The sequence below is a fragment of the Pelophylax lessonae genome (genome assembly GCF_965119305.1).
Source record: "Pelophylax lessonae genome assembly, chromosome: 11".
Classification (NCBI taxonomy): domain Eukaryota; kingdom Metazoa; phylum Chordata; class Amphibia; order Anura; family Ranidae; genus Pelophylax; species Pelophylax lessonae.
In genome coordinates, this window is record NC_138778.1 from 230,080,336 (window position 1) to 230,107,330 (window position 26,995).

Sequence of the window (26,995 nt, forward strand, 5' to 3'; positions counted from 1 at the left end):
GGACGTGCTACAGGTTAGGTTGGAGACTGGAGACATATTACAGGTTAGGTTGGAGACTGGGGACATGCTACAGGTTTGGTTGGAGACTGGGGACATGCTACAGGTTTGGTTGGAGACTGGGGACATGCTACAGGTTAGGTTGGAGATTGGGGACATGCTACAGGTTTGGTTGGAGACTGGGGACATGCTACAGGTTTGGTTGGAGACTGGGAACATGCTACAGGTTAGGTTGGAGACTGGAGACATGCTACAGGTTAGGTTGGAGACTGGAGACATGCTACAGGTTAGGTTGGAGACTGGAGACATGCTACAGGTTAGGTTGGAGACTGGGGACATGTTACAGGTTAGGTTGGAGACTGGGGACATGCTACAGGTTAGATTGGAGACTGAGGACATGCTACAGTAGTGGTTGGAGACATGCTACAGGTTAGGTTGGAGACTTGGGATAAGCTACAGGTTAGGTTGGAGACTGGGGACATGCTACATGTTTGGTTGGAGACTGGAGACATGCTACAGGTTTGGTTGGAGACTGGGGACATGCTACAGATTAGGTTGGAGACTGGGGACATGCTACAGGTTAGGTTGGAGACTAGGGAAATATTACAGATTAGGTTGGAGACTGGAGACATGCTACAGGTTAGGTTGGAGACTGGGGACATGCTACAGATTAGGTTGGAGACTGGGGACATGCTACAGGTTAGGTTGGAGACTAGGGAAATATTACAGATTAGGTTGGAGACTGGGGACATGCTACAGGTTTGGTTGGAGATTGGGGACATGCTACAGATTAGGTTGGAGACTGGGGACATGCTACAGGTTAGGTTGGAGACTAGGGAAATATTACAGATTAGGTTGGAGACTGGGGACATGCTACAGGTTTGGTTGGAGATTGGGGACATGCTACAGATTAGGTTGGAGACTGGGGACATGCTACAGGTTTGGTTGGAGACTGGAGACATAAGTGGTCATCAGTTATGGCCTTCAATCTTGACCTAGAGCAAGTATACAGAGTGTGACATCCTTTTTAGGATGTGCTTATATATGGTGGCCTTCACACTTGACCTAGAGCAAGTATGCAAAGAATGACAATATTTTGAGGATAATCAGTGGTGGCCCTCACTCCTGGCCTACAACATGTATAGAGCGCATGACATTTTTAGGATGAGGTCATCAGTGGTGGCCTTCATACTTGGACTAGTGCAAGTATGCAGGAAGTGACATCAAATTTCTTGGCCTAGTGCAGGTGGTGGCCCTGGCCCTCATTTCTCGCCTTGAGCAATTATGTAGCGTGTGACATCATTTTAAGGATGTGGTCATCAGTGGTGACCTTCATTCTTGGCCTAGAGCAAGTATGCAGAGCATGACGTCATTTTAACCTGTGGTCATTAGTGGTGGCCTTCATACCTGACCTAGATCGAGTATACGGAATGTGATGTCATTTTTAGGATGAGGTCATCAGTGGTGGCCTTCAAACTTGACCTAGCGTAAGTATGGAAAGTGTGACATTATTTTTAGGATCATTAATGGTGGCCTTAACTCCTGACCTACAGGAAGTATGGAGAGTGTGACATCATTTTTAAGATGTAGTTATCAGTGGTGGCCTTTATACTTGACCTAGAGCAAGTATGCAAAGCGTGATGTCATGTTTAGGATGTGGTCATCAGTAATGGTCGCCACACTTGGCCTAGTGCAAGTATGCAGAAAGTGACCTCGTGTTTCTTGGTTTAGTTGAAGTGTGCAGAGCATGAAGCCATTTTTAGGATGTAGTCATCAGTGATGGCCTTCCTTCTTGGCCTTGTGTAAGTGTGCAGAGCGTGACGTCATGTTTAGGATGGGGTCACTGGTGGTCTTCACACTTGACCTAGAGCAAGAATACAGAGCGTGATGTCATTTTAACATATGGTCATCAGTGGTGGCCTTCATACCTGACCTAGATCAAGTATACCGAGCGTGACATCAAGTTTAGGATGTGGTCATCAGTGGTGGCCTTTATACTTGGTCTAGTGCAATTGTGCAGCCTGTGACATCGTTTTACGGATGTGGTCATCAGTGGTGTCCTTTTTTTTCGGCCTAGTGCAAGTATGCAGAGAATGAAGTAATTTTACAGATATGGTCATCAGTGGTGGCCTTCATTTCTGACCTAGAGCAGGTACTGTATGCATATGTGACGTCATGTTTAGGATGTGGTCATCAGTGTTGGCTTTCACACTTGTCTCCTGACATGTTCCCTTTATGTCCCCCATGCTCCCCAGGTCACAGTGGGCCGGGCAGGGCCTGGGTAAGGCTCCAGCACATATTCCCCACCATGCTGGGACAATAGAGGCCTGGGGAACATTTCACACACTTTGCTGCCTTTCATGTGGCTCCAGGCCGCGCTCCCAATAAAAGATTTACGCAGAACGGCGTTTCCTCTCCATGAATGAGTCCTCAGTGCACGGACACAGCTGAGGGGGTTAATACTCCGACTCTGGCAGAGAAAAGTCTCATTCTCCAGAGACACAATCCCCATATCGCCTCAGCTGCTGCACAACAAAGACGCCTTGGTGCATGGCTCCGCCGCCAACAAAGCGCCTTTCCCCAAACGCATTCTACACCAACACACTGAGGGTTCTGTCCGAGAGGAGCACGCAAAGCAGGTGCATTGTGGGGCCGCAGCAAGCCGTACACCAGACCCATCAATAGGAGCCAAACATCTAGAGGAAGCCCAGAAATGGTGACACGAGGATCCGATCTGCAATTAATTGTTTCCAGGAGGTTTAATAAACTGCTGATCACAGCGTCCCGGCGCCAGCATGATAATCGCAGCCTTATGATAATGTGTGAAAGGCGCTTGTCACGCGGCAATTTATTTGTGTCTTTATGAAGAAGAACGACCCAGAACATCCAGAAGAATCATCTGCCTGTGCAGAAGATAAACAGGGACTGACTAATGCCAGGGTCACATGGAAAGGTAGTGCTGGGACCTCTGGAATGTTCTACTGATAAAGGGGGAATAGAAATGATTGGATGGGGATTCTGAATTCTGGGTGGGAGGCTTGCCCCATGTCGGAGAGTTTTCATGGTTTCCTTGGTTGGTCACAGAGTTTGACGTGCCACACTGAAAGTTACCCATCCAGATATCGCTGGATTTCAAAATGATATAAATCGCTTTACATGTTTCAGGGGTCAGACAGCATCCCTTTATCAGGGCTATAAGAATACAACGGAACCCTGATGTAGCCCTGAGGAAGGGTCATTCCCGGATTCCCAACACGTGTTGGCTAGGTGGGCTTCATCAGGGCTCCATTGTATTCTTGTAACCCTGATAAAGGAGGTGTTACCTGATCGCCAAAATGTTTTGGCTTTGTGATAAACCTTCATCAGGGCTCTTCTGTATTCTTGTAACCTTGATAAAGGAAGTGTTGTCTGATTCCAAAACATTTTGGCCTGGTGGTCATAAAGCCAACACCAGGGCTTCATCAGGGCTCTATTGTATTCTTGTAACCCTGACGAAGGGAATATTGTTTGATCTTTTGTAAGGCTTTATATGTTTTGGGTCAGACAACGCCCCTTCATCAGGGCTACAAGAAAACTACAGAATCTTGATGTGGCCCTGAGAAGGGGTTATTCTCTGATTAACAACATGTGTTGGCCTGGTGGGTTTCATCAGGGTTCTATTGTATTCTTGTAACCCTGATAAAGGGGGAGTGTTGTCTGATTCCAAAGCATCTTTTATTCAAAATAAAGCCAACACCAGGGCTTCATCAGGGTTCTATTGTATTCTTGTAACCCTGACGAAGGGAATTTTGTTTGATCTTTTGGAAGGCTTTACATGTTTTGGGGTCAGACAACGCCCCTTCATCAGGGCTACAAGAAAACAACAGAATCTTGATGTGGCCATAAGGAAGGGCCATTCTTTGATGACCAACATGTGTTGGCTTGGTGGGCTTTATCAGGGTTCTATTGTATTCTTGTAACCCTGACAAAGGGAATTTTGTTTGATCTTTTGTAAGGCTTAACGTGTTTCGGGGTCAGACAATGCCCCTTCATCAGGGCTACAAGAATACAACAGACTCTTGATGTGGCCCTGAGGAAGGGTTATTCTCTGATTACCAACATGTGTTGGCATGGTGGGCTTCATCAGGGCTCCATTGTATTCTTGTAACCCTGATAAAGGGGGTGTTACCTGATCGCCGAAATGTGTTGGCTTTGTGATAAACCATCATCAGGGATTTTTTGTATTCTTGTAACCTTGATAAAGTAAGTGTTGACTGATTCCAAAACATTTTGGCCTGGTGGTCATAAAGCCAACACCAGGGCTTCATCAGTGCTATTTTGTATTCTTGTAATCCCGATAAAGGTAGGGTTTTCTGATCTCAAAACGTGTTGGCTTGGAAAAAAAAACCAACACCAGGGCTTCATCAGGGCTCTATTTTATTCTTGTAACTCTGACGAAGGGAATTTTGTTTGATCTTTTGTAAGGCTTTACATGTTTCGGGGTCAGACAACGCCCCTTCATCAGGGCTACAAGAATACAACAGACTCTTGATGTGGCCCTGAGGAAGAGTTATTCCCCGATTCTCAACACGTGTTGGCTTGGTGGGCTTCATCAGGGCTCTATTGTATTCTTGTAACCCTGATAAAGGGGGTGTTACCTGATCGCTGAAATGTGTTGGCTTTGTGATAAACCTTCATCAGGGCTTTTTTGTATTCTTGTAACCCTGACGAAGGGAATTTTGTTTGATCTTTAGTAAGCACGTAAACACGTGTTGGCTTGGTGGGCTTCATCAGGGCTCTATTGTATTTGTGTAACCCTGATAAAGGGGGAGTGTTGTCTGATTCCAAAGCATCTTGTATTCAAAATAAAGCCAACACTAGGGCTTCATCAGGGCTCTATTGTATTCTTGTAACCCTGACAAAGGGAATTTTGTTCGATCTTTTGTAAGGCTTTATATGTTTCGGGGTCAGACAACAGCCCTTTATCAGGGCTACAAGAATACAACAGACTCTTGATGTGGCCCTGAGGAAGGGTTATTCTCTGATTAACAACATGAGTTGGCTTGGTGGGCTTCATCAGGTTTCTATTGTATTCTTGTATCTCTGACAAAGGGAATTTTGTTTGATCTTTTGTATGGCTTTACATGTTTCGGGGTCAGACAATGCCCCTTCCTCAGGGCTACAAGAATACAACAGACTCTTGATGTGGCTTTGGGGAAGGGTTATTCTCTGATTACCAACATGTGTTGGCTTGGTGGGCTTAATCAGGGCTCTATTGTATTGGTGTAACCCTGACAAAGAGAGTGCTATCTGATCCCAAAACATGTTGGCTTGGTGATAAAGCCAACACCAGGGCTAGATGAGGGCTCTTTTGTAAGGCTTTATATGTTTCGGGGGCCAGATAATGCCCCTTCATCAGAGCTGCAAGAATACAACAGATGCAACCCTGAGGAAGGGTTATTCCCCGATTTCCAACATACGTTGGCTTGGTGGGCTTCATCGGGGCTCTATTGAATTCTTGTAACCCTGATAAAGGGAGTTTTGTCTGATCCCAAAAAGCATTGGCTTGGTGATAAAGCCAACACCAGGGCTTCATCAGGGCTCTTTTGTATTCCTGTAACCCTGATAAAGGGGGGGGGCGTTGGCTTTATTTAGTAGACAAGACACTTTGGAATCAGACAACGCCAGGGCTTCATCAGGGTTCGATTGTATTCCTGTAACCCTGTTAAAGGGGATTATTGTATGATTCCAAACTGTCTTGTCTTTGAAATAAAGCCAACACCAGGGCTTCATCAGGGGTTCTATTGTATTCTTGTAACCCTGATAAAGGGGGTGTTGTCTGATCCCAAAATGTGTTGGCTTGGTGATAAAGCCAATAACAGGGCTTCATCAGGGCTTTTTTGTATTCTTGTAAACCTTGATAATGGGAGTGCTGTCTGATCCCAAAACGTGTTGGCTTGGAAATAAAGCCAATAACAGGGCTTCATCAGGGCTTTTTTGTATTTTTGTAAACCTTGATAATGGGAGTGCTGTCTGATCCCAAAACGTGTAGGCTTGGAAATAAAGTCAACACCAGGGCTTCATCAGGGCTCTTGTATTCTTGTAAACCTTAATAATGGGAGTGCTGTCTGATCCCAAAATGTGTTAGCTTGGAAATGAAGCCAACACCAGTGCTTCATCAGGTATCGTATTCTTGTAAACCTTGATAATGAGAGTGCTGTCTGATCCCAAAACATAATGGCTTGAGGACGGCTCTTTTTTAGGGCTTTACATGTTTTGGGGCCAGACAACGCCCCTTCATCATCAGGGCTACAAGAATACAACAGACTCCTGATTTGGCCCTAACAAAGGGTTATTCTCTGATTCTCAACACGTTTTGGATGTCAGAGAATGCCTCTTTATCAGGGCTAAAAATATAAAACAGAGTTCTGATGAAGTCTTGATAAAGGGGCTTTCTACGATTCCCAAAAAGTGTTGGCATAGTGATAAAGCCAACATCAGGGTTACATGTGTGCTCTGTTGTATTCTTGTAGCCCTGATAAAAGGGGGCATTCCCTGAAACCCAAAACGTGTTGGCTTGGTGATAAAGCCAACACCAGGATTACATGAGGGCTCTGTTGTATTCTTATTGCCCTGATAAAAGGGTGTTTTTTGACCCCCCCCCCAAAAAAAACCAACAAACTTGAAGGCTTCGTAATAAAGCTAACACCAGGGTTACATAAAGACTATTCCTGTAGTTCTGATGAAGGGGTCGTTTTCTGATCCCTGAAACATGTTGGCTTTGTGACTATGTTGGAATAAATCCATATCTGGAGGTGTATCCTTCAGTGTTTCCATCTCAGATCCTCTCAAATATAGGGGGGGTTACACAAAAGGGGTAGTGCTGGGACCTCAGCACTTTCCTAATGCTACAGGAGGATATAGTAGCGATTGGATGGGGTATTTGGATTCTGGGCAGAAAGCTACTCAGCTCCAAAGGATTCCCGCTATTTCCTGGTTCTGTCCCTGAAGCTCCATACTGAAAGCTACTCGTTATTCCAAAAACTTAATATTAAAAATGTTATCACAAAGCCAACACGTTTCGGGGTCAGACTACGCCCTTCATCAGGGCTACAGCAAAGCTTTGTTGTATTTTGAAGCCCCGATGAAGGAGGCGTTGTCTGACCCCGAAACGTGTTGCCTCCGCAATGAAGTCCTTTACCTCATATTGGAATACATCCATATCTGGACAGGTAACTCTAAATGTCGAGCTTCATTCTCCGAGTCAGAAACACATCAGACGGATGAGGTACGGAGATAAGAGAAGTGGTACTGTGCAGAGTCCATACATACAGAATATGAACAGATACTGAGAATTACACCGGCATACAGGACAAGAGAAGTGGTACTGTGCAGAGTCCACACATACAGAATAAGAACAGATACTGAGAACTATGTCCAGCATACAGGACAACAGAAGTGGTACTGTGCAGAGTCCATACATACAGAATAAGTACAGATACCGAGAATTAGACCCAGCATACAGGACAAGAGAAGTGGTACTGTGCAGAGTCCATACATACAGAATAAGAACAGATACTGAGAATTACACCCAACATACAGGACACGAGAAGTGGTACTGTGCAGAGTCCATACATACAGAATATGAACAGATACCGAGAATTACACCCGGCATACAAGACAAAGGAAGTTGTACTGTGCAGAGTCCATACATACAGAATAAGAACAGATACTGAGAATTACACCCAGCATACAGGACAGGAGAAGTGGTACTGTGCAGAGTCCATACATACAGAATAAGAACAGATACTGAGAATTACACCCGGCATACAGGACAGGAGAAGTAGTACTGTGCAGAGTCCATACATACAGAATAAAGACAGATACTGAGAATTACACCCGGCATACAGGACAAGAGAAGTGGTACTGTGCAGAGTCCATACATACAGAATAAAGACAGATACTGAGAATTACACCCGGCATACAGGACAGGAGAAGTAGTACTGTGCAGAGTCCATACATACAGAATAAGAACAGATACTGAGAATTACACCTGGCATACAGGACAGGAGAAGTGGTACTGTGCAGAGTCCATACATACAGAATAAGAACATATACTGAGAACTCTCCCCTCCCCCGTATACAGACTGTGGGGTGGGGGTGTCCCCCATCTCTCGGGGTCACACAGTGACCTCTCCCTCCTGTGGGGCCCAGGGGTCCCTGGCGTGGGAAATTATGGTGTGCTCTGTAATGTGTCCCCTTATCAGGAGGAAGTGGAGGATTCTGGGACCTCCATTGTGTCCTCTGTTATTTCAGGAGGCGGCAGGGAAGTCTCCGGGGCCCCTCGTCCTCTTATCCTCTCTCACACATTCCCTGGTGCTGGTGGAGGGCCGATCGGGGCCCCTCGGCTGTCTCCTCTGTTTTCTGTGGCTCAGTCTGACAGGATGAGGATGGGTCCCCTCAGCAGCCGGGGGCCACATGCTGGATTCACCGATCTCACCAGAGTCAGGCTGAGGATATACCGGGATCTGAGACCTCTGAGAATGATCCATATGAGGAGCCCCAGGAGATGAGACAGAGATGTGCGTTACATTCAGAAGAGGCCGCCAATGGCAGCCAGGGAGGTGGTATCTTCAGAAGAGGCCACCAATGGCAGCCAGGGAGGTAGTATTTGCAGCAGAGGTCACACTTTTGACAGGTGAAGGTAGGTAGTCTCAGGACGGGTGAAGGTGGGTACTCTCAGGATGGGTGAAGGTGGGCACTCTCAGGACGGGTGAAGGTGGGCACTCTCAGGACGGGTGAAGGTGGGTACTCTCAGGATGGGAGAAGGTGGGTACTCTCAGGACGGGTGAAGGTGGGTACTCTCAGGACGGGTGAAGGTGGGTACTCTCAGGATGGGTGAAGGTGGGCACTCTCAGGACGGGTGAAGGTAGGTACTCTCAGGACGGGTGAAGGTGGGTACTCTCAGGATGGGAGAAGGTGGGTACTCTCAGGATGGGAGAAGGTGGGCACTCTCAGGGCGGGTGAAGGTGGGTACTCTCAGGGCGGGTGAAGGTGGGTACTCTCAGGACGGGTGAAGGTGGGCACTCTCAGGGCGGGTGAAGGTGGGTACTCTCAGGGTGGGTGAAGGTGGGTACTCTCAGGATGGGTGAAGGTGGGCACTCTCAGGAAGGGTGAAGGTGGGTACTCTCAGGAAGGGTGAAGGTGGGTACTCTCAGGAAGGGTGAAGGTGGGTACTCTCAGGACTGGTGAAGGTGGGTACTCTCAGGACGGGTGAAGGTGGTACTCTCAGGAAAGGTGAAGGTGGGTACTCTCAGGAAAGGTGAAGGTGGGTACTCTCAGGACGGGTGAAGGTGGGTACTCTCAGGACGGGTGAAGGTGGGTACTCTCAGGAAAGGTGAAGATGGGCACTCTCAGGACGGGTGAAGGTGGGTACTCTCAGGACGGGTGAAGGTGGGTACTCTCAGGAAAGGTGAAGGTGGGTACTCTCAGGGCGGGTGAAGGTGGGTACTCTCAGGGCGGGTGAAGGTGGGTACTCAGGATGGGTGAAGGTGGGCACTCTCAGGAAGGGTGAAGGTGGGTACTCTCAGGAAGGGTGAAGGTGGGTACTCTCAGGGCGGGTGAAGGTGGTACTCTCAGGAAAGGTGAAGGTGGTACTCTCAGGAAAGGTGAAGGTGGGTACTCTCAGGACGGGTGAAGGTGGGTACTCTCAGGATGGGTGAAGGTGGGCACTCTCAGGACGGGTGAAGGTGGGTACTCTCAGGACGGGTGAAGGTGGGTACTCTCAGGACGGGTGAAGGTGGGTACTCCCAGGAAAGGTGAAGGTGGGTACTCTCAGGACGGGTGAAGGTGGGTACTCAGGACGGGTGAAGGTGGGTACTCTCAGGACGGGTGAAGGTGTTTACTCTCAGGACGGGTGAAGGTGGGTACTCTAAGGATGGGTGAAGGTGGGTACTCTCAGGACGGGTGAAGGTGGGCACTCTCAGAACGGGTGAAGGTGGGCACTCTCAGGACGGGTGAAGGTGGTTACTCTCAGGAAAGGTGAAGGTGGGTACTCCCAGGACGGGTGAAGGTGGGTACTCTCAGGAAAAGTGAAGGTGGGTACTCTCAGTAAAGGTGAAGGTGGGTACTCTCAGGAAAGGTGAAGGTGGGTACTCTCAGGAAAGGTGAAGGTGGGTACTCTCAGGACGGGTGAAGGTGGGTACTCTCAGGAAAGGTGAAGGTGGGTACTCTCAGCTCACCTTGACATTCTCCTGGGAGATGCAGCAGTTCTCTGTCTTGTCCACCACGCTCTGCTGGATTCGGTGTAGAAAAGCCTGCAGAGAGAAAATAGATTGTCAGCTTCTGGGCCCAGCCGCCACATCAGCATCACCTCATCAATGTCTGACGTCAGATCTGTACAGTCCCCTACACCAATCTATACAGACCCCGCCCTCTCCCCAGTCTGCTCCACAGATGGAGGGCAGAGTGTCTGGAAGGGTCCAAGAAAACGTCTCCCTCTGATTTCCCCGCACACCCCGAGATTCTCACCGTGTGCAATCAGTGAGCAGGGAGTGATGCATGCTGGGTAGTGGGGTCACAGGCGGTATTAGTGAGGAATTCTTTTCTTTTGAAGTGATATACATGTCCCCCCAAAGCTCACCTCATCATCACCCCATTATCACCCCATCATCACACCATTCACACCCCATTTTTACCCAATTCACACCCCATTATCACACCCAATTATCACACCATTATCACACCCAATTATCACACCATTCACTCCCCATCATCACACCATTATTACACAATTCAAACCCTATTGTCACACCATTCACACCCCATTATCACCCCATCATCACCCAATTCACACCCCATTTTTACCCAATTCACACCCCATCATCACCCCATTATTACACAATTCAAACCCTATTATCACACCATTCACACCCCATTATCACCCGATTCATACCCCATCATCACACCGTGCATTCACACCCCACTATCACACCATTCACACCCCATTACCATCCAATTTATACCCCATCATCACACTATTCACACCCCATTATCACCCGGCCAGAGTTCAGGGGCAGTACAGGAGGAAATCACTCAGAGGAGATGAGGCTGTGATGAGGATCTCCGCAGAGTCCCAGTCATTGCAGAGGAGAAACAACCAGCATGCTGGAAAATAGTTCTGACTTTATCAATGAAAAATAGTTGCAGTTTATTGTAAATATATTTATAGTCTATAGTAGGATAGTATAGTATAGTATAGTATAGTATTGTATAAGATAGTATAGTATAGTATAGTATAGTATAGTATAGTATGAGGATAGGGATAGGGGGATATGAGGATGGGGATGGGGGAATGAGGCAGTGTGTGTGGATGGGGAGTATATGGATGGGGGGTATGTGGAGGGGGTTGGGGGGGGCTATGAGGCAGTGTGTGTGGATGGGGATCAGGGGTATGCAGAGGGGGATGTGGATAGGGAGTATATGGATGGGGGGTATGTGGAGGGGGTTGGGGGGGGGGGTATGAGGCAGTGTGTGTGGATGGGGATCAGGGGTATGCAGAGGGGGGTGTGGGGGATGTGGATGGGGATAGGGAAGTAGACGGATGGAGGGTATGCAGAGGGGAATCAGGGGATGGGGGGTATGTGGAGGGAATCAGGGGATGGGGGGTATGTGGAGGGGGATGGGGGGGATGCAGAGGGGGATGGGGGATATGGGGCAGTGTGTGTGGATGGGGATAAGGAGTATGCAGAGGGGGGTGTGGGGGATGTGGATAGGTAAGTATATGGATGGGGGGGGGGTATGTGGAGGGGAATCAGGGGATGGGGGGAATGTGGAGGGGGTTGAGTGTGTATGAGGAGGGGGGGATGGGGACAGGGGGGTATGCAGAGGGGGATGGGGACGGAGGGGGGGGGATGCAGAGGGGGATGGGGAGGTATGCAGAGGGGGATGAGGATAGGGTTGGTATGTGGAGGGGAATGAGGGGTATGCAGAGGGGGATGAGGATGGGGGGGGGGGGTATGTGGATGGGGTTGGGGGTGTATGCTGATGGGGGTGTAAGTGGAGGAGGCTTAGGTGGATGGAGGGGGTATGCGGAGGGGGTATGCGGAGGGGGTATGCAGAGGGGGATGAGGGGGATGGGGGGGGTATGTGGATTGGGGGTATGAAGTGGGAGATGAGGATGGGGGTGGCGGTGTATTCTGATAGGGGTGTATCGGTGAAAAACAAAAAAGAATGTGAATCAGCGCTTATGATCCAAGTGAAAAGCTGCTAGCAAAAAAAGTGGAAAATATACAACACTAAAATATCAAATGTACAAAAAGATTGCAGCACTCAAATAGGATAAAGTGCAAACATATTGAAGTGCATCAATTGTATCCAGTGTCCCAGTGATGGGTTAAAATATAAAGTAAACGATTGTTCATTCAAAAGTTAATTAGAAGTGTCCCAGTGCAATGATAGATCGTAAAAGATCACACGTGTAGCTGTGTCCACCGTATAAGTGAAATTCAAACTCCCCAAAGCCAACATCGGACAACAATGTGACAATAAACCTCATGGTCTCTGGAAGCCTGGGTTATGATCTCTGGAAGCCGGGGTTATGGTCTCTGGAAGCCGGGGTTATGGTCTCTGGAAGCCGGGGTCATGGTCTCTGGAAGCCGGGGTTATGACCTCTGGAAGCCGGGGTTATGACCTCTGGAAGCTGGGGTTATGGTCTATGGAAGCCGGGGTCATGGTCTCTGGAAGCTGGGGTTATGGTCTATGGAAGCCGGGGTTATGGTCTCTGGAAGCCGGGGTTATGGTCTATGGAAGCTGGGGTTATGGTCTCTGGAAGCCGGGGTTATGGTCTCTGGAAGCCGGGGTTATGGTCTCTGGAAGCTGAGGTTATGACCTCTGGAAGCCGGGGTTATGACCTCTGGAAGCCTGGGTATGATCTCTGGAAGCCGGGGTTATGATCTCTGGAAGCCGGGGTTATGATCTCTGGAAGCCGGGGTTATGATCTCTGGAAGCCGGGGTTATGATCTCTGGAAGCCGGGGTTATGATCTCTGGAAGCCTGGGGTTATGGTCTCTGGAAGCCGGGGTTATGGTCTCTGGAAGCCGGGGTTATGGTCTATGGAAGCTGGGGTTATGGTCTCTGGAAGCCGGGGTTATGGTCTCTGGAAGCCGGGGTTATGGTCTCTGGAAGCTGAGGTTATGACCTCTGGAAGCCGGGGTTATGACCTCTGGAAGCCTGGGTATGATCTCTGGAAGCCGGGGTTATGATCTCTGGAAGCCGGGGTTATGATCTCTGGAAGCCGGGGTTATGATCTCTGGAAGCCGGGGTTATGATCTCTGGAAGCCGGGGTTATGATCTCTGGAAGCCTGGGGTTATGGTCTCTGGAAGCCGGGGGTTATGGTCTCTGGAAGCCGGGGTTATCAATGACAACTGGCCACAAGGACACCCTCCAGCAGATTTGTCAGCTATCAAAAGCCACCACTTCATAAATAGAGTGATGGAGGCATTACCTCAATACCAAAGATCCAGCCATCACTCTATTTATGAAGTGGTGGCTTTTGATAGCTGACAAATCTGCTGGAGGGTGTCCTTGTGGCCAGTTGTCATTGATAACCCCGGCTTCCAGAGATCCTAACCCCGGCTTCCAGAGACCATAACCCCAGGCTTCCAGAGATCCTAACCCCGGCTTCCAGAGATCATAACCCCGGCTTCCATAGACCATAACCCCAGCTTCCAGAGATCATAACCCCGGCTTCCAGAGACCATGAGGTTTATTGTCACATACCCTATTGTTGTCCGATAACATAGACAGCATTTGGATTTGGTGAGTTTAAATTTACCTTATACAGAGGACACAGCTACACCTGTGATCTGTTACATTGTATCACTGCTCTGGGACACTTCCAATGAACGGTTACTTTGTATCATTGCACTGGGACACTTCCAATGAACGGTTACTTTGTATCATTGCACTGGGACACTTCCAATGAACGGTTACTTTGTATCATTGCTCTGGGACACTTCCAATGAACGGTTACTTTGTATCATTGCACTGGGACACTTCTAATGAACGGTTACTTTGTATCACTGCTCTGGGACATTTCTAATTAACTTTTGAACTTTTGAATGAACAATCGTTTACTATATATTTTAACCCATCACATGCACTTTAATCTATTTGAGCGCTGCAATCTTTAATCTTTTTGTACATTTGATAGAGGTGTATGTGGAGGGGTGTTAGGGGGATGGGGGGGGGGGTATGCGGATGGGGGGTATGCAGAGGGGGACTAGGATGGGGAGATATGTGGAGGGGGGATATGTGGAGGGGGAATAAGGGGGATGGTGGTGTATGTGGAGGGGGATGAGGGGGTGTATGCGGAAGGGGGGTATGCAGGGGGGGAATATGGGGGGTATATGTGGAGGGGAATGAGGGGGTGTATGCGGATGGAGGGTATGCAGAGGTTGATGAGGATGGGGATGAGGGTATATGTGGAGGGGGAATAAGGGGGATGGGGGGTGTATGTGAAGGGGGATGAGGGGGTGTATGCGGAAGGGGGGGGGGTATGCAGAGGGGGATGAGGATTGGGATGTTGAGGGGGGATATGTGGAGGGGCAATAAGGGGGATGTATGTGGAGGGGGATGAGGGGGTGTATACGGATGGGGGGTATGCAGAGGGGGATGAGGATGGGGGGATATGTTGAGGGGGATATGTGGAGAGGGGATAAGGGTGATGGGGGCAGTGGCGGCTGGTGTATTGGGGGGCAGGGGCGCCGCCCTCCCCCTATCCATGCATCTGGCCCCCTAATCTAGATGTGGGGCACCGGACGCATGGAGTTCAATGTGGCTTTTTTTTTTTTTTTTTTTTTAGCCATGTGATTAATAGGCTAAAAAAAAGGGTAGGCTTGGGGCGCAGAGCCCACCCAGTTGTGAGACAATAGCGAATGAAAATTCACTATTGTCACATGGATCCTCCTCCTGGCCAATCAAGAAGCGGGTCGTGAGACCCGTTTCCCGATTGGCCAAAATTTGAAGCTATGCAATTGGGCATTAAGGAGGAGGGAGGAGACACTGAAGACCGAGAAGGGAAGGAGCCAAAGTTGCTGCCGCCGCACTTGTCCAGACAGATGTCGCCTTCAGGCAGGGTGAGTGAGCCAGGGGGGTCCTGATGTGGTCGGGGGGGTGTATGGTGCGCAGCCTGGTGTGGTCCAGGGGGGGGGGGGTGTATGTGAATGGGGGGTATGCAGAGGGGGATGAGGGGGAATAAGCGGATATATGTGGAGGGGGGTGAGGGGGTGTATGCGGATGGAGGGTATGCAGAGGGGGATGAGGGGGAATAAGCGGGATGTATGTGGAGGGGGATGAGGGGGTGTATGTGGATGGGGGGTATGCAGATGGGGGTGGGGGGATATGTTGAGGGGGGATATGTGGAGGGGGAATAAGGGGGATGGGGGATGTATTTGGAGGGGGGTGTATGTGGATGGAGGGTATGCAGAGGGGGAATGTGGATGGGGGGTATGCAGAGGGGGATGGGGGGATATGTTGAGGGGGGATATGTGGAGGGGGAATAAGGGGGATGGGGGATGTATTTGGAGGGGGGGTGTATGTGGATGGAGGGTATGCAGAGGGGGAATGTGGATGGGGGGTATGCAGAGGAGGATGGGGATGGGGGGATATATTGAGGGGGGATATGTGGAGGGGGAATAAGGGGGATGGGGGTGTATGTGGAGGGGGGATGAGGATGGGGAGGTATGTGGAGGGGGATGGGGGGTACATGGTTGGAGTTTCAGTGTATGTGGAGGGGGTGCAGGTTCAGGATACTATTGGCCCCCCTACACAGGTGACGGGAGAGGTCGGTGTGTCACATGACCCGGGTACACAGCGGGCACTGAGCTGCTTTGCTGTCGGCACAGAATATGAAAAAATAATCATAATATAGAGAAAGCTTTTTTAAAGAACAACCCCCCCCCCCACATTGTTCCCTCCCCCTCCTCCCCAATATAATAAAGAGACTCACACTGCCACCAGCGTCATTCTCTGCCAATTACCTTCCACCTGGAGAGAGAACCCCCCCCCCCCACTCACATCTCCAGCCCACCCCACCGCCATTCACCCCATCCCACTACACTCCTCATACGGAGAGATGTAAAGAGTCTACACACTATATGACCAGACGAATGAGGACCCCCCCCCCCTTCCGGTGATGGAGTTCAGGGGTCTCCAGTGAAGGGTGCCGGTAATCCTCCATCATACAAGGACTTGTAGACAATTGTGCTCTTCCATCCTTGTGGTAACAGTTTGGTGAAGACCCTTTTCTGTTCCCCCATGACTGTGCCCCCCCCCCCCCCATGTACAAAGCATGACTATGCCCCCCCCCCCCCCCGGGTACAGAGCATGACTGTGCCCCCCTCCATCCCATGTACAAAGCATTAATATGCCCCCCCCCCCAGGTACAGAGCATGACTGTGTCCCCCCCATGTACAAAGCATGACTATAACCCCCCCCCCCCCGGGTACAGAGCATGACTCCATGTACAATGCCAGACTCATACAGATATGGTGTGACTAGTTTGGAGGAACCTCAGTGTCTTGCACAGAGCCCTGACCTCAACCCTACTGATCACCTTTGGGATGAATTGGTATGCTGATGGTGAGCCAGGTCTTCCCATCCAACACCCACCATGTACAGCCCAGTGATGATGTCACTGCTACTCCACCGCTACCCTCCATCCAACAGGACATCAGACGGGTGACACATTCACTCTGCGAGGTGACAGACACTCCGGGTGTGTCCAACAGAAATCTTTCCAGGAAACCCAGAATGCAGCGCAATGCCAGACTATATCCTTCTGTGTACAGTGCGGGAAATCGACCACAACCACCACTTCATGGCCAGGTCTCAGCCAGCAATCAGCCCGACGGCACAGGAAGATTACCAACAAAATCCAAATGTGAGAACCAGAACCATCCAACTGCGACCCGCACCTCCCAAATTCTGAGCCCGGGACAAGGAGAATGACCGGCACCTCCCAAATTCTGAGCCCGGGACAAGGAGAATGACCCGCACCTTCCAAATTCTGAGCCCGGGACAAGGAGAATGACCCGCACCTTCCAAATTCTGAGACCGGGACAAGGAGAATGACCCGCACCTCCCAAATTCTGAGCATGGGACAAGGAGAATGACCCGCACCTCCCAAATTCTGAGCCTGAAAAACTTAGATCATTATACCTCTCTGGCCAAGGACTGCAGTGATCAGCAATCTCTTAAAATGTCTATAGAACTATAAAACTATATAAAAATGTAACAATTGAACTATGTAAAAATGTAGCTATACAACCAGCATGCTCCTCAGACCTTAGACCTGTCCATTCCTTTAGCCCTTAGACCAGTATATTCCTCAGACTTTAGACCTGTACGTTCTTTAGACCTGTACATTCCTTTAGACCTTAGACACCTATGTACCTCAGACCCTATGTCCTTCAGACCTTAGACCATAATGTTCCTCAGGCCTTAGACCCATACATTCCTCAGACCTTAGACCCATACATTCCTCAGACCTTAGACCTGTATATTTCTTTAGACCTTAGACAGCTATGTCCATCAGACCTTAGACCAGTACGTTCCTCAGGCATTAGACCCATATGTTCCTCAGACCTTAGACCCATACATTCCTCAGACCTTAGACCCATACATTCCTCAGACCTTAGACCCATACATTCCTCAGACCTTAGACCCATACATTCCTCAGACCTTAGACCCATACATTCCTCAGACCTTAGACCCATACATTCCTCAGACCTTAGACCCGTACATTCCTTTAGACCTGCTTAGACAGCTATGTTCATCAGACCTTAGACCAGTATGTTCCTCAGGCATTAGACCCATACGTTCCTTTAGACCTTAGACCAGTATGTTCCTCAGACCTTAGACCAGTATGTTCCTCAGACCACTATGTTCCTCAGACCTTAGACCACTATGTTCCTCAGACCTTAGACCTGTACGTTCTTTAGACCTATACATTCCTTTAGACACCTATGTCCCTCAGACCTTAGACCAGCATGTTCCTCAGACCTTAGACCCGTACATTCCTCAGACCTTAGACCCGTACATTACTCAGACCTGTACATTCCTTTAGACCTTAGACCAGTATGTTCCTCAGACCTTAGACCCGTAAGTTCCTATGGACCACATGACCCAGCCTTAAAGTCTATCCAAAGCCAAAAATGTGAAACTGTACTAACCCCTTACCCCCCCAATTCACTATGTAAAAAGTAAGAAGACAACATTGCGCTTTAACCCTGACCACTGGCCTCACTCATTCAGTGGCTGCAGGACATCCAGCCTCATATAGCTCTTTCATCTTCAGCCTGACTGTCCATAACCCGCTCCATCCATTCATTGGATTTCATTTTTTTCCATCATGGAGGCTCAGCATCACATGTGGGCATTACTTGGGGTGGTCCTCATGCAAATACAGTCTGCTTAGGAACTTCCCTTCCTCCAGACTTAAAATCCACCCATCAAGACATTTTGATATTTGCATAAGTCCTCCCACTGCTTGCATCAGGGCTGAGGGCTCTTGAGAGGCCCCCTGCTGGCCCCTCCCATCTCCCTGAATTGCATAGAGAAGCGCAGAGTCCCAGTGATGATGTCACTTAGTCTGGAATAAGGAATGTAATAAAAATAGAAAGGTTTTATTAGTAATGTTGTCATCATGTAGATGAGGGAGGGAACCAAAGAAAGGAAATAATAAGCAGATTATACATCAGCTTCCAGAAAGAGAAATAGAAAATCCATTAGAGCGGTTGCTATGGACACCATCGCTGCTTCCTTCATATTGGTGTAAAAATAAGTCGCAGCGTCGGTCTGCTGTGATTATATAGGACAGGTAATTGTTATATGGAATTCTTCAGGTAAAAGAAAATGGGGCCCCGGAGAAGTGCATTCATCATCTATCTTCTCATGGGGCTCCTCTGAGCGATGGAGGTATTCCTAGTCGTTGGAAGTACCAACAAGTACCCAGAGGACCACTAATCATTTCACAGCACCACTCATCATTTTACAGCACCACTCATCGTTTCACAGCACCACTCATCATTTCACAGCACCACTCATCATTTCACAGCACCACTCATCATTTTACAGCACCACTCATCATTTTACAGCACCACTCATCGTTTCACAGCACCACTCATCATTTCACAGCACCACTCATCATTTCACAGCACCACTCATCATTTCACAGCGCCACTCATCATTTCACAGCACCACTCATCATTTCACAGCACCACTCATCATTTCACAGCACCACTACAAAACCTGGAATGGTCGGATTAGGAAGAGTATTGGGAGTACCCCCTTTTCTACCACCCCTCCCCCTACTTACATGCTCCCCTTGTATGTCCCTTGCACAGCACATAGGGGTCAGTATTTGGAGTACCCCCCTTTTCTCTCACCTGTGCCCCCCTTCGTATGCCCTTGGCACAATACACAGGGGTTAGTACTGAGAGTACCCCCTTTTCTCTCACCCCACCCCCTAAGTGCTCCACTCATATGTCCCTGGCACAGCACACAGGGGTCATTACCCCCTTTTCTATCGCCCCTCCCCCTATATGTCCCCCTCGTATGTCCCTGGCACAGCACACAGGGGTCAGTATTGGGAGTACCCCCTTTTCTCTCACCTGTGCCCCCCCCCCCTCGTATGTCCCTGCCACAGCACACAGGGGTTAGTACTGGGACTACCCCCTTTTCTATTACCCCCTCCCCCTACCTACATGCTCCCCTCATATGCCCCTGGTGCAACACACAGGGGTCAGTCCTGGGACTACCCCCTTTTCTCTCACCCCTCCCTTACCTACGTGCTCCCCTCGTATGTCCCTGGCACAGCACACAGGGGTCAGTATTGGGAGTACCCCCTTTTCTCTCACCCCTCCCCCTACGTCTCTCCCTAGTGTGTCCCTGGCACATCACATAGAGGCCAATATAGGGAGTACCCCCTTTTGTCTCACCCCTCCCCCTACATTCCTCCCTCGTATGTCCCTGGCACAGCACACAGGGGCCAGTATTGGGAATACCCTCTTTTCTCTCACCCCTCCCTCTACCCATGTTCTCCCTTCGTATCTCCCTGGCACAGCACACAGGGGTTAGTATTAGGAGCACCTCCATTTCTCTCACCAGTGCCCCCCTCGCATGACCCTGGCACAGCACACAGGGGTCTGTACTGGGATTACCCCCTTTTCTCTCACCAGTGCCCCCCTCGTATGTCCCTGGCACAGCAAACAGGGGTCAGTATTAGGAGCACCTCCTTTTCTCTCACCAGTGCCCCCCTCGCATTACCCTGGCACAGCACACAGGGGTCAGTACTGGGAGTACCCCGTTTTCTCTCACCCCTCCCTCTACCTACGTGCTCCCCTTGTATCTTCTTGGCACAGCACACAGGGGTCAGTTCTGGGAGTACCCCCATTTCTTGCACCTCTCCCCCTACATGCCCCCCTCGTATTTCCCTTGCACAGCATACAGGGGTTAGTTCTGGGAGTACCCCCTTTTCTATGAGCCTTCCCCTATGTGCCCCCTTTGTATGTCCCTAGCACAGCACACATGGGTCAGTATTAGGAGTACCCCCATTTCTCGCACCTCTCCCCCTACATGCCCCCCTCTTATTTCCCTTGCACAGCATACAGGGGTTAGTTCTGGGAGTACCCCCTTTTCTATGAGCCTCCCCCTATGTGCCCCCTTTGTATGTCCCTAGCACAGCACACATGGGTCAGTATTAGGAGTACCCCCTTTCCTCTCATCCTTCCCCCTACATGCCCACTTTGTATGTCCCTGGCACAGCACACAGGGGTCAGTACTGGGAGTACCCCCTTTTCTCTCACCCCTCCCCCTACATACCCCCCTTGTATGTCCCTGGCACAGCACACAGGGGTCTACTCTCTCCATCCAGCTGTGTGAAATATTTTTCGGTGTCACTGCTGTGGGGGGAACAGCTGCTGGGGAACACAATGGGGGCATTAAGCAGACGTCACAACACTTGTTTATTTCCGAATGTCAGGAGCAAAGAGCGGACTCCCGCCGCTAGGAACGAGATCTCAGGAAGCTCTGGAGCAGGAATTGCGCTCGGCGAGCCCTCCGTCTGTACTTCGCTGCTGCAGAAACAATTCCCTAACAAGATCAAAGCAAAATTCAACTCTCTTTATTTAGAACTGTAATAGTCCGGCTGCATAGACGGTAATAAACAGGCTGCTATTTTCTTATTAAATTTCGGGGGTTAATAAACCCTGTGCTGGCTGGCAGCACCTTGGAGAGTCAGACCTCTGCTCCCACGTAGTCTGACACGCCCCCCCTGCACACTGCTCCAATCAGGCGTACTCCAGCTCACTGCTGATTGGAGCAGTGTGCAGGGGGGCGGGTCAGACTGCTGGAGAGCAGAGGTCTGACTTTCCAAGGTGCTGCCAGCACAACCCTTTTTGCAGCATTTAGGAACTTAAAAAAAAAAAAAAAGCAGCACATTAATTGCTGTATATGCAGCATGATTGTATTACAGTAAGTGCCAGTTCACACATATGCGATGCGGAAACCCTGCAAATCCACTGCGGCTTCCCGAATCGCATTCAAATTGCAGGCAGTTCACACTGCCGTATGCTAATTGCCGGGGGTGTCAATACAAAGTTAACGACACCCCCCAGATCAGTTCGCATATCGCAATGCGAACTGTCAGTTTGGACATGAATCGGATCGCATAGGTGTGAACCACCATGCGATCCGATTCTGCTGCGGAACCAAAAAAGGGTACTGTGCGTATTGTGCTTGAATCCGATGTGAATTCAGCCATACAGTCTGGATGGCTGAATTTGCATCGCAGACATCGCATGTGATTTTCAGAGCAGTGCGCTCCGAATCACATGCGATGTCTGTCATCGCACTGATGTGAACCGGGGCTAATACAGGGCTCGACAAACCCCAGGTGAATGTCGCCATGACGACAAGAAATTGCGTCCTAGCACCTGCCACCCGAAAGCTTCCACATACCCTGTATACCGGGCTCCACTTGCCCATCTACAAGCCCAGGACCAGCATAGCGGGTGCCATCGGGTAGAGGGGAGGGAGGAAAGTGGACACAGGTCTGCTCTCCTCCTCTTTTTGTTGCTGACCCAGAAGTGACATCACTTCCAAGTCCCCATTTCGGCGCCCCCAGTTTTCCAGGCCAGGAAAGAACGTAATGCAGTGTGATGTGCATTCCATATAGTGGAGCACAGGAGAGGCATTGGAGAGGCATTGGGGGTCTTTTAGACCCTGTGTGACAGACCCCCGTACTCAAGAAGAGTATATCCACCGTATAAGCTTCCTTTGCCTGGTACCAGCACGATCCAAGAGTCCCAGTCACCTGTAGAGACATCAGATACTGTAGCCACGATATACAATTCTAGCCGAGAATAGCTTGTATAAGATCAGGAACATTTATTGAACAAACACACACAATATATACCCCACAGGTCAGGTGCCTGATTACATTTTCATATGCAAGTGAAGTTGTACACAGAAACGTAATTAACCTAAGCTAATTAACTAGCCATCTGGACAGAAACAATAGGGAAGTTAATTAACAACGGGACAGACATGCTTAGCAGAAAACACATTACACCTCAATACACAGACAATAGGAAGAGACCACCAGTAACAGACTGTCTCTGACATTGAAGAACCCACCCAGAGCCAAGATCCAAGAGCCCACCCAGTCACCTGTAGAGACATGAGATACTGTAGCCACGATATAAAATTCTAGCCGAGAATAGCTTGTATAAGATCAGGAACATTTATTGAACAAACTCACACCGAATATATACCCCACCAGGTCAGGTGCCTGATTGCATTATCATATGCAGATGAAGTTGTACACAGAAGCATAATTAACCTGAGCTAATTAACTAGCCATCTGGACAGAAACAATAGGGGAGTTAATTAACAATGGGACAGACATGCTTAGCAGAAAACACATCACACCTCAATACACAGACAATAGGAAGAGACCACCAGTAACAGACTGTCCGTCTCTTACATTGAAGAACATGGAACAGAGGCCAATGTGACCAGCTCTTTCAATGGACATGTTCAGAATCAAACAGGCCAGGAATAGTCTTTAGGGCAAATATAAGAAAACAGTCCCTCAAAATGTAACACCCTGCATGTCTCTTTAACCACTTAAGGACCACCAGATATACTGCGGCAGGCTGGCCCTCCTGCACGAACCGACGTAGCCCTACGTCGGTCGCGCGCCTGCAGCTAGGGGGCGAGTGCGCCCCCCACCGGCAGCGCGCTCCCACCCCCACTCAGGAGCGGAGACTCCAATGCACGGAGCAGATGGCTCCGATTGCCGCCTGACACCCGCGATCGCTCCCCGCTGAGAGAGAACACCGGTCAGCTGTTGTAAACACAGCTGACCGTTCTTCTCCCTGGAATGATCACAGAGCGCCCGTGATCCTTCTATATAGGAACACAGGTCTCTGTGATAGTTTTAAAAGCCCCGCCCCCATACAGTTAGAAACACTCCCCTAGGTCTACATTTACATTTAACCCCTTGATCACCCACTGTGTTAACCCCTTCCCTGCCAGTGTCATTATTACATTAACAGTGCATATTTTTATCACTGATTACTGTAGTAATGTCACTGGTCCCCCCCCCAAAAGTGTCAAAAATGTCAGTTAGGGGGCCGATCTGTCCACCCCAATGTCGCAGTTCGGCTAAACATCGCAAATCACCGCCATTACTAGTAAAAAAAAAAAAAAAACAGACAAATCTTTCCCGTAGTTAGTAAACGCTATAACTTTTGCGCACACCAATCAAAATACGCTTATTGCGATTTTTTTTTTTACCAAAAATATGTGGCAGAGAACGAATTGGTCTAAAATGTTAAAAAAAATTAGATTTTTAAATTTTTTTTGGGAAGGTTATATAGCAGAATGTGAAAAATATTGTTTTATTTTTCAGAAATGTTTTTGTTTATAGCACAAAAAGTAAAAAAAAAAAAAATCGCACAGGTGATCAAATACCACCAAAAGAAAGCTCTGTTTGTGGGGAAAAAAAGGACGTCAATTGTATTTGGGTACAGCGTCGCACGACCGCGCAATTGTCCGTTAAAGTAACGCAGTGCCGAATCGCAAAAAATGACCTGGTAATTAAGGGGGGCAAATCCTTCTGGTCCAGAAGTGGTTAACCAATTTAAGACCGGAAGGATTTGCCCCCCTTCCTGTCCAGGCCCTATTTTGCGATACAGCACTGCTTTACTTTAACGGACAATTGCGCGGTCATGCAACGCTGTACCCAGGAGCGCAGGAGAGCCACCCTGCCGCAGTAAAAAAGGCGGCGGGTGGTCAGGAAGTGGTTAAAGAGAACCAGTCACCAAAAAAACAATTACACAGGGGACGTTTAGTCCGCTATGTCAATGATTTTCAACTCCAGTCCTCAAGTACCCCCAACAGGTCATGTTTTCAGGATTTCCCTCAGATTTAAAGCGGAGTTCCACCTAGAAAAAAAAAATACATAAAAATACCCCGGGACAGTCAGGGCTAGTGCATTCCACAATGGCCTCTGATCTGTCCCGGGTTGCACTTACCTTTTAGGAGAAATACTTACCTTGAAAATGTATTCTCCAGCACTGCCATCTCAGGTGTGGGCAGCTTGAAGCCAGCGCTATCCTCTTCTGTGTCCTCTTCCGTCTTCTTCGGTCCCACGATGCACTGCACCGGCCCCGCCGTCACTTTTGGTGCCGCAGCGTCATCCTGTAACGCTCCTGCGTTTTACGTATGATGTGGATTTTCAGCTGCAGAAATATTCCACTTCAGTAGTCATGTAGAGAAACGCTGAGACACCAATCCCAACTCTCAATGACTCATCATGTGTGGATGATCTCAATTCAGCAAGTAAATACACACACTCAATAAGATGTTTCCTAGAGTGACTTATGTATATAGTAACACAGTGATGATAGGCTGAAGAGACAGGTTGGGTAGAGATGGTAGATGACAGACACTTGAAAGGAAATGTTCTTGAAGGTAAGATAGTAGCAGATGGGATGCAGATAGGTTTTAGCAATCATGTATGGTAGTAGATGACAGAGTAGCAGGTGGACATACAAGAGAGATCAACCCAGTGCAAGAACAGGTGGTAGTAGGCTCAAGAGCTAGCAATCTTAGATAATGCAGATGTAGTAATAGTTCTTAGTATGCAGAGCTAGATAGTGTAAGCTTTAGTATAAAGGTTATAGAGGTTTCCCCTGTGGGGTACTTATCACTAATAGCAATGTAGCAGAGGAGAGGTTCGGCAAGAGCGGATGATTCGGTAGCGGGATACAGGGATCAGCGCAGCGTGGTTCCGACAGCGAGGTATGCTTGCAAGCATGAGAGCTTCAAGACAGGTTAGCATCAAGGCACAAAGCAGTTTGAACGAACACATGTGAGTGAGAGCCGGCGATCTAAATAGCCATCCAGTCCGGCGCTCAGTGATGACAGCATCAGTCTTAAAGGTGTATGCGCACCTTACCAAAAGAGAATGGTGGGGCGCATACACTTATGAAAGAGTAATTAGGGTACCCAAAGGTACCAGAACATTACACATCCCTGCACAGCTTCTGGCATAGCAAGGTATGACGGCGCCTGCACCGGAACTGACGTCGGGGCCGGTGCAGGCGCATTGATTCCTGGGAGCGATGACGTTCAGCTCCCAGGAATCATTGCAAGCCAGGAAGTGACGACGGGCCGCGGCTGCCGAGGGGAGGAAGAGGAAGTAAGGTGAGTATATTTGCTTCTAATCCAAGGTAAGTAAAAAAAAAAAATTGTGATTATCCATTTGTGTTTCAGGTGACCCAGAGCGAGAAGATGGACCGAACTTCAATTTTAGGGTGGAACTCCACTTTAATGGCTGTGGTAATTACTAAGATCAAATCACATGTGCAAAATAATGGTAAGCCTGAAAACATGACCTGCTGGGGGTACTTGAGGACTGGAGTTGAGAAACATTGCCCTATGTGATTCAATTGTAAAAAAGTTACACCCAAGCACATAAACCACCCCACCCCCCCAGGAACTACAATTCCCACCATGCCCAGTCATGTCTGTGATTGTCAGAGCTTTATAATGCCTCATGGGATGTGTAGTTCTGCAAAAGCTGGAGGGCCGTAGTTTGAGGATCCCTGCACTAAACTGATGACCTGTATGGAACCCTCTGCATATCTTCTCTGAGTTCTGGATATTCGCCTGTATGGCTAAAACATAGCGATTGTAGTGTTGGAAGTCTACCTGGACACTATATTACCAAAAGTATTGGGACACCTGCCTTTACACACACCAAAGGCGTGGAGTTCTTTGAGGAGGAGGGGATGGTAAACCATATCAAAGGCAGCAGAAGGGTCCAGGAGTACAGAATAGTGTCCATTGGTTTTGGCCGTTAGTAGATCATTTGTTAGTTTTAGGAGAGCAGTTTCAGTGGAATGTTGAGGCCAAAATGAAGTGAACTTTAATGGCGTCCCAGTCTTAGTCCGTAGGGTTCAATATTGAGTTGGCCCACCCTTTGCAGCTATAACAGCTTCAACTCTTCTGGGAAGGATGTCCACAAGGTTTAGGAGTGTCTATGGGAAAGTTTGACCATTCTTCCAGAAGCGCATTTGTGAGGTCAGGGACTGATGTTGGATGAGAAGGCCTGGCTCTCGTAGTCTCCTCTCTAATTCATCTCAAAGGTGTTCTATAGGGTTGAGGTGCAGGCCAGTCAAGTTTCTCCACCCCAAACTCGCTCATCCATGTCTTTATGGACCTTGCTTTGTGCACTGGTGCGCAGTCATGATGGAAGAGGAATGGGCCATCCCCAAACTCCTTCCACAAAGTTGGGAGCATGAAATTGTCCAAAATGTCTTGGTATGCTGATGCCTTAACCGCTTGCCGACCGCCGCATGACTATTTACGTCGGCGGTCAGCCCCTCACAGGCAAAGTGACGTATGGGTACGTCGCTAGCCTGTGAGGCTCTAGGGAGCGAGCGCG

General features: G+C 49.0%; 1 protein-coding gene across 1 annotated transcript in view; it reads right to left on the reverse strand.

Annotated features, from left to right (window-relative positions):
• PREX1 (phosphatidylinositol-3,4,5-trisphosphate dependent Rac exchange factor 1) overlaps positions 1-26,995 on the reverse strand; it is a 362,103-nt gene that overhangs the window by 239,087 nt on the left and 96,021 nt on the right. The window contains exon 2 of the mRNA XM_082271747.1: positions 10,218-10,292. Within this exon, the coding sequence (XP_082127873.1) occupies positions 10,218-10,292 (75 nt within the window). The remainder of the gene's footprint in view (positions 1-10,217; positions 10,293-26,995) is intronic.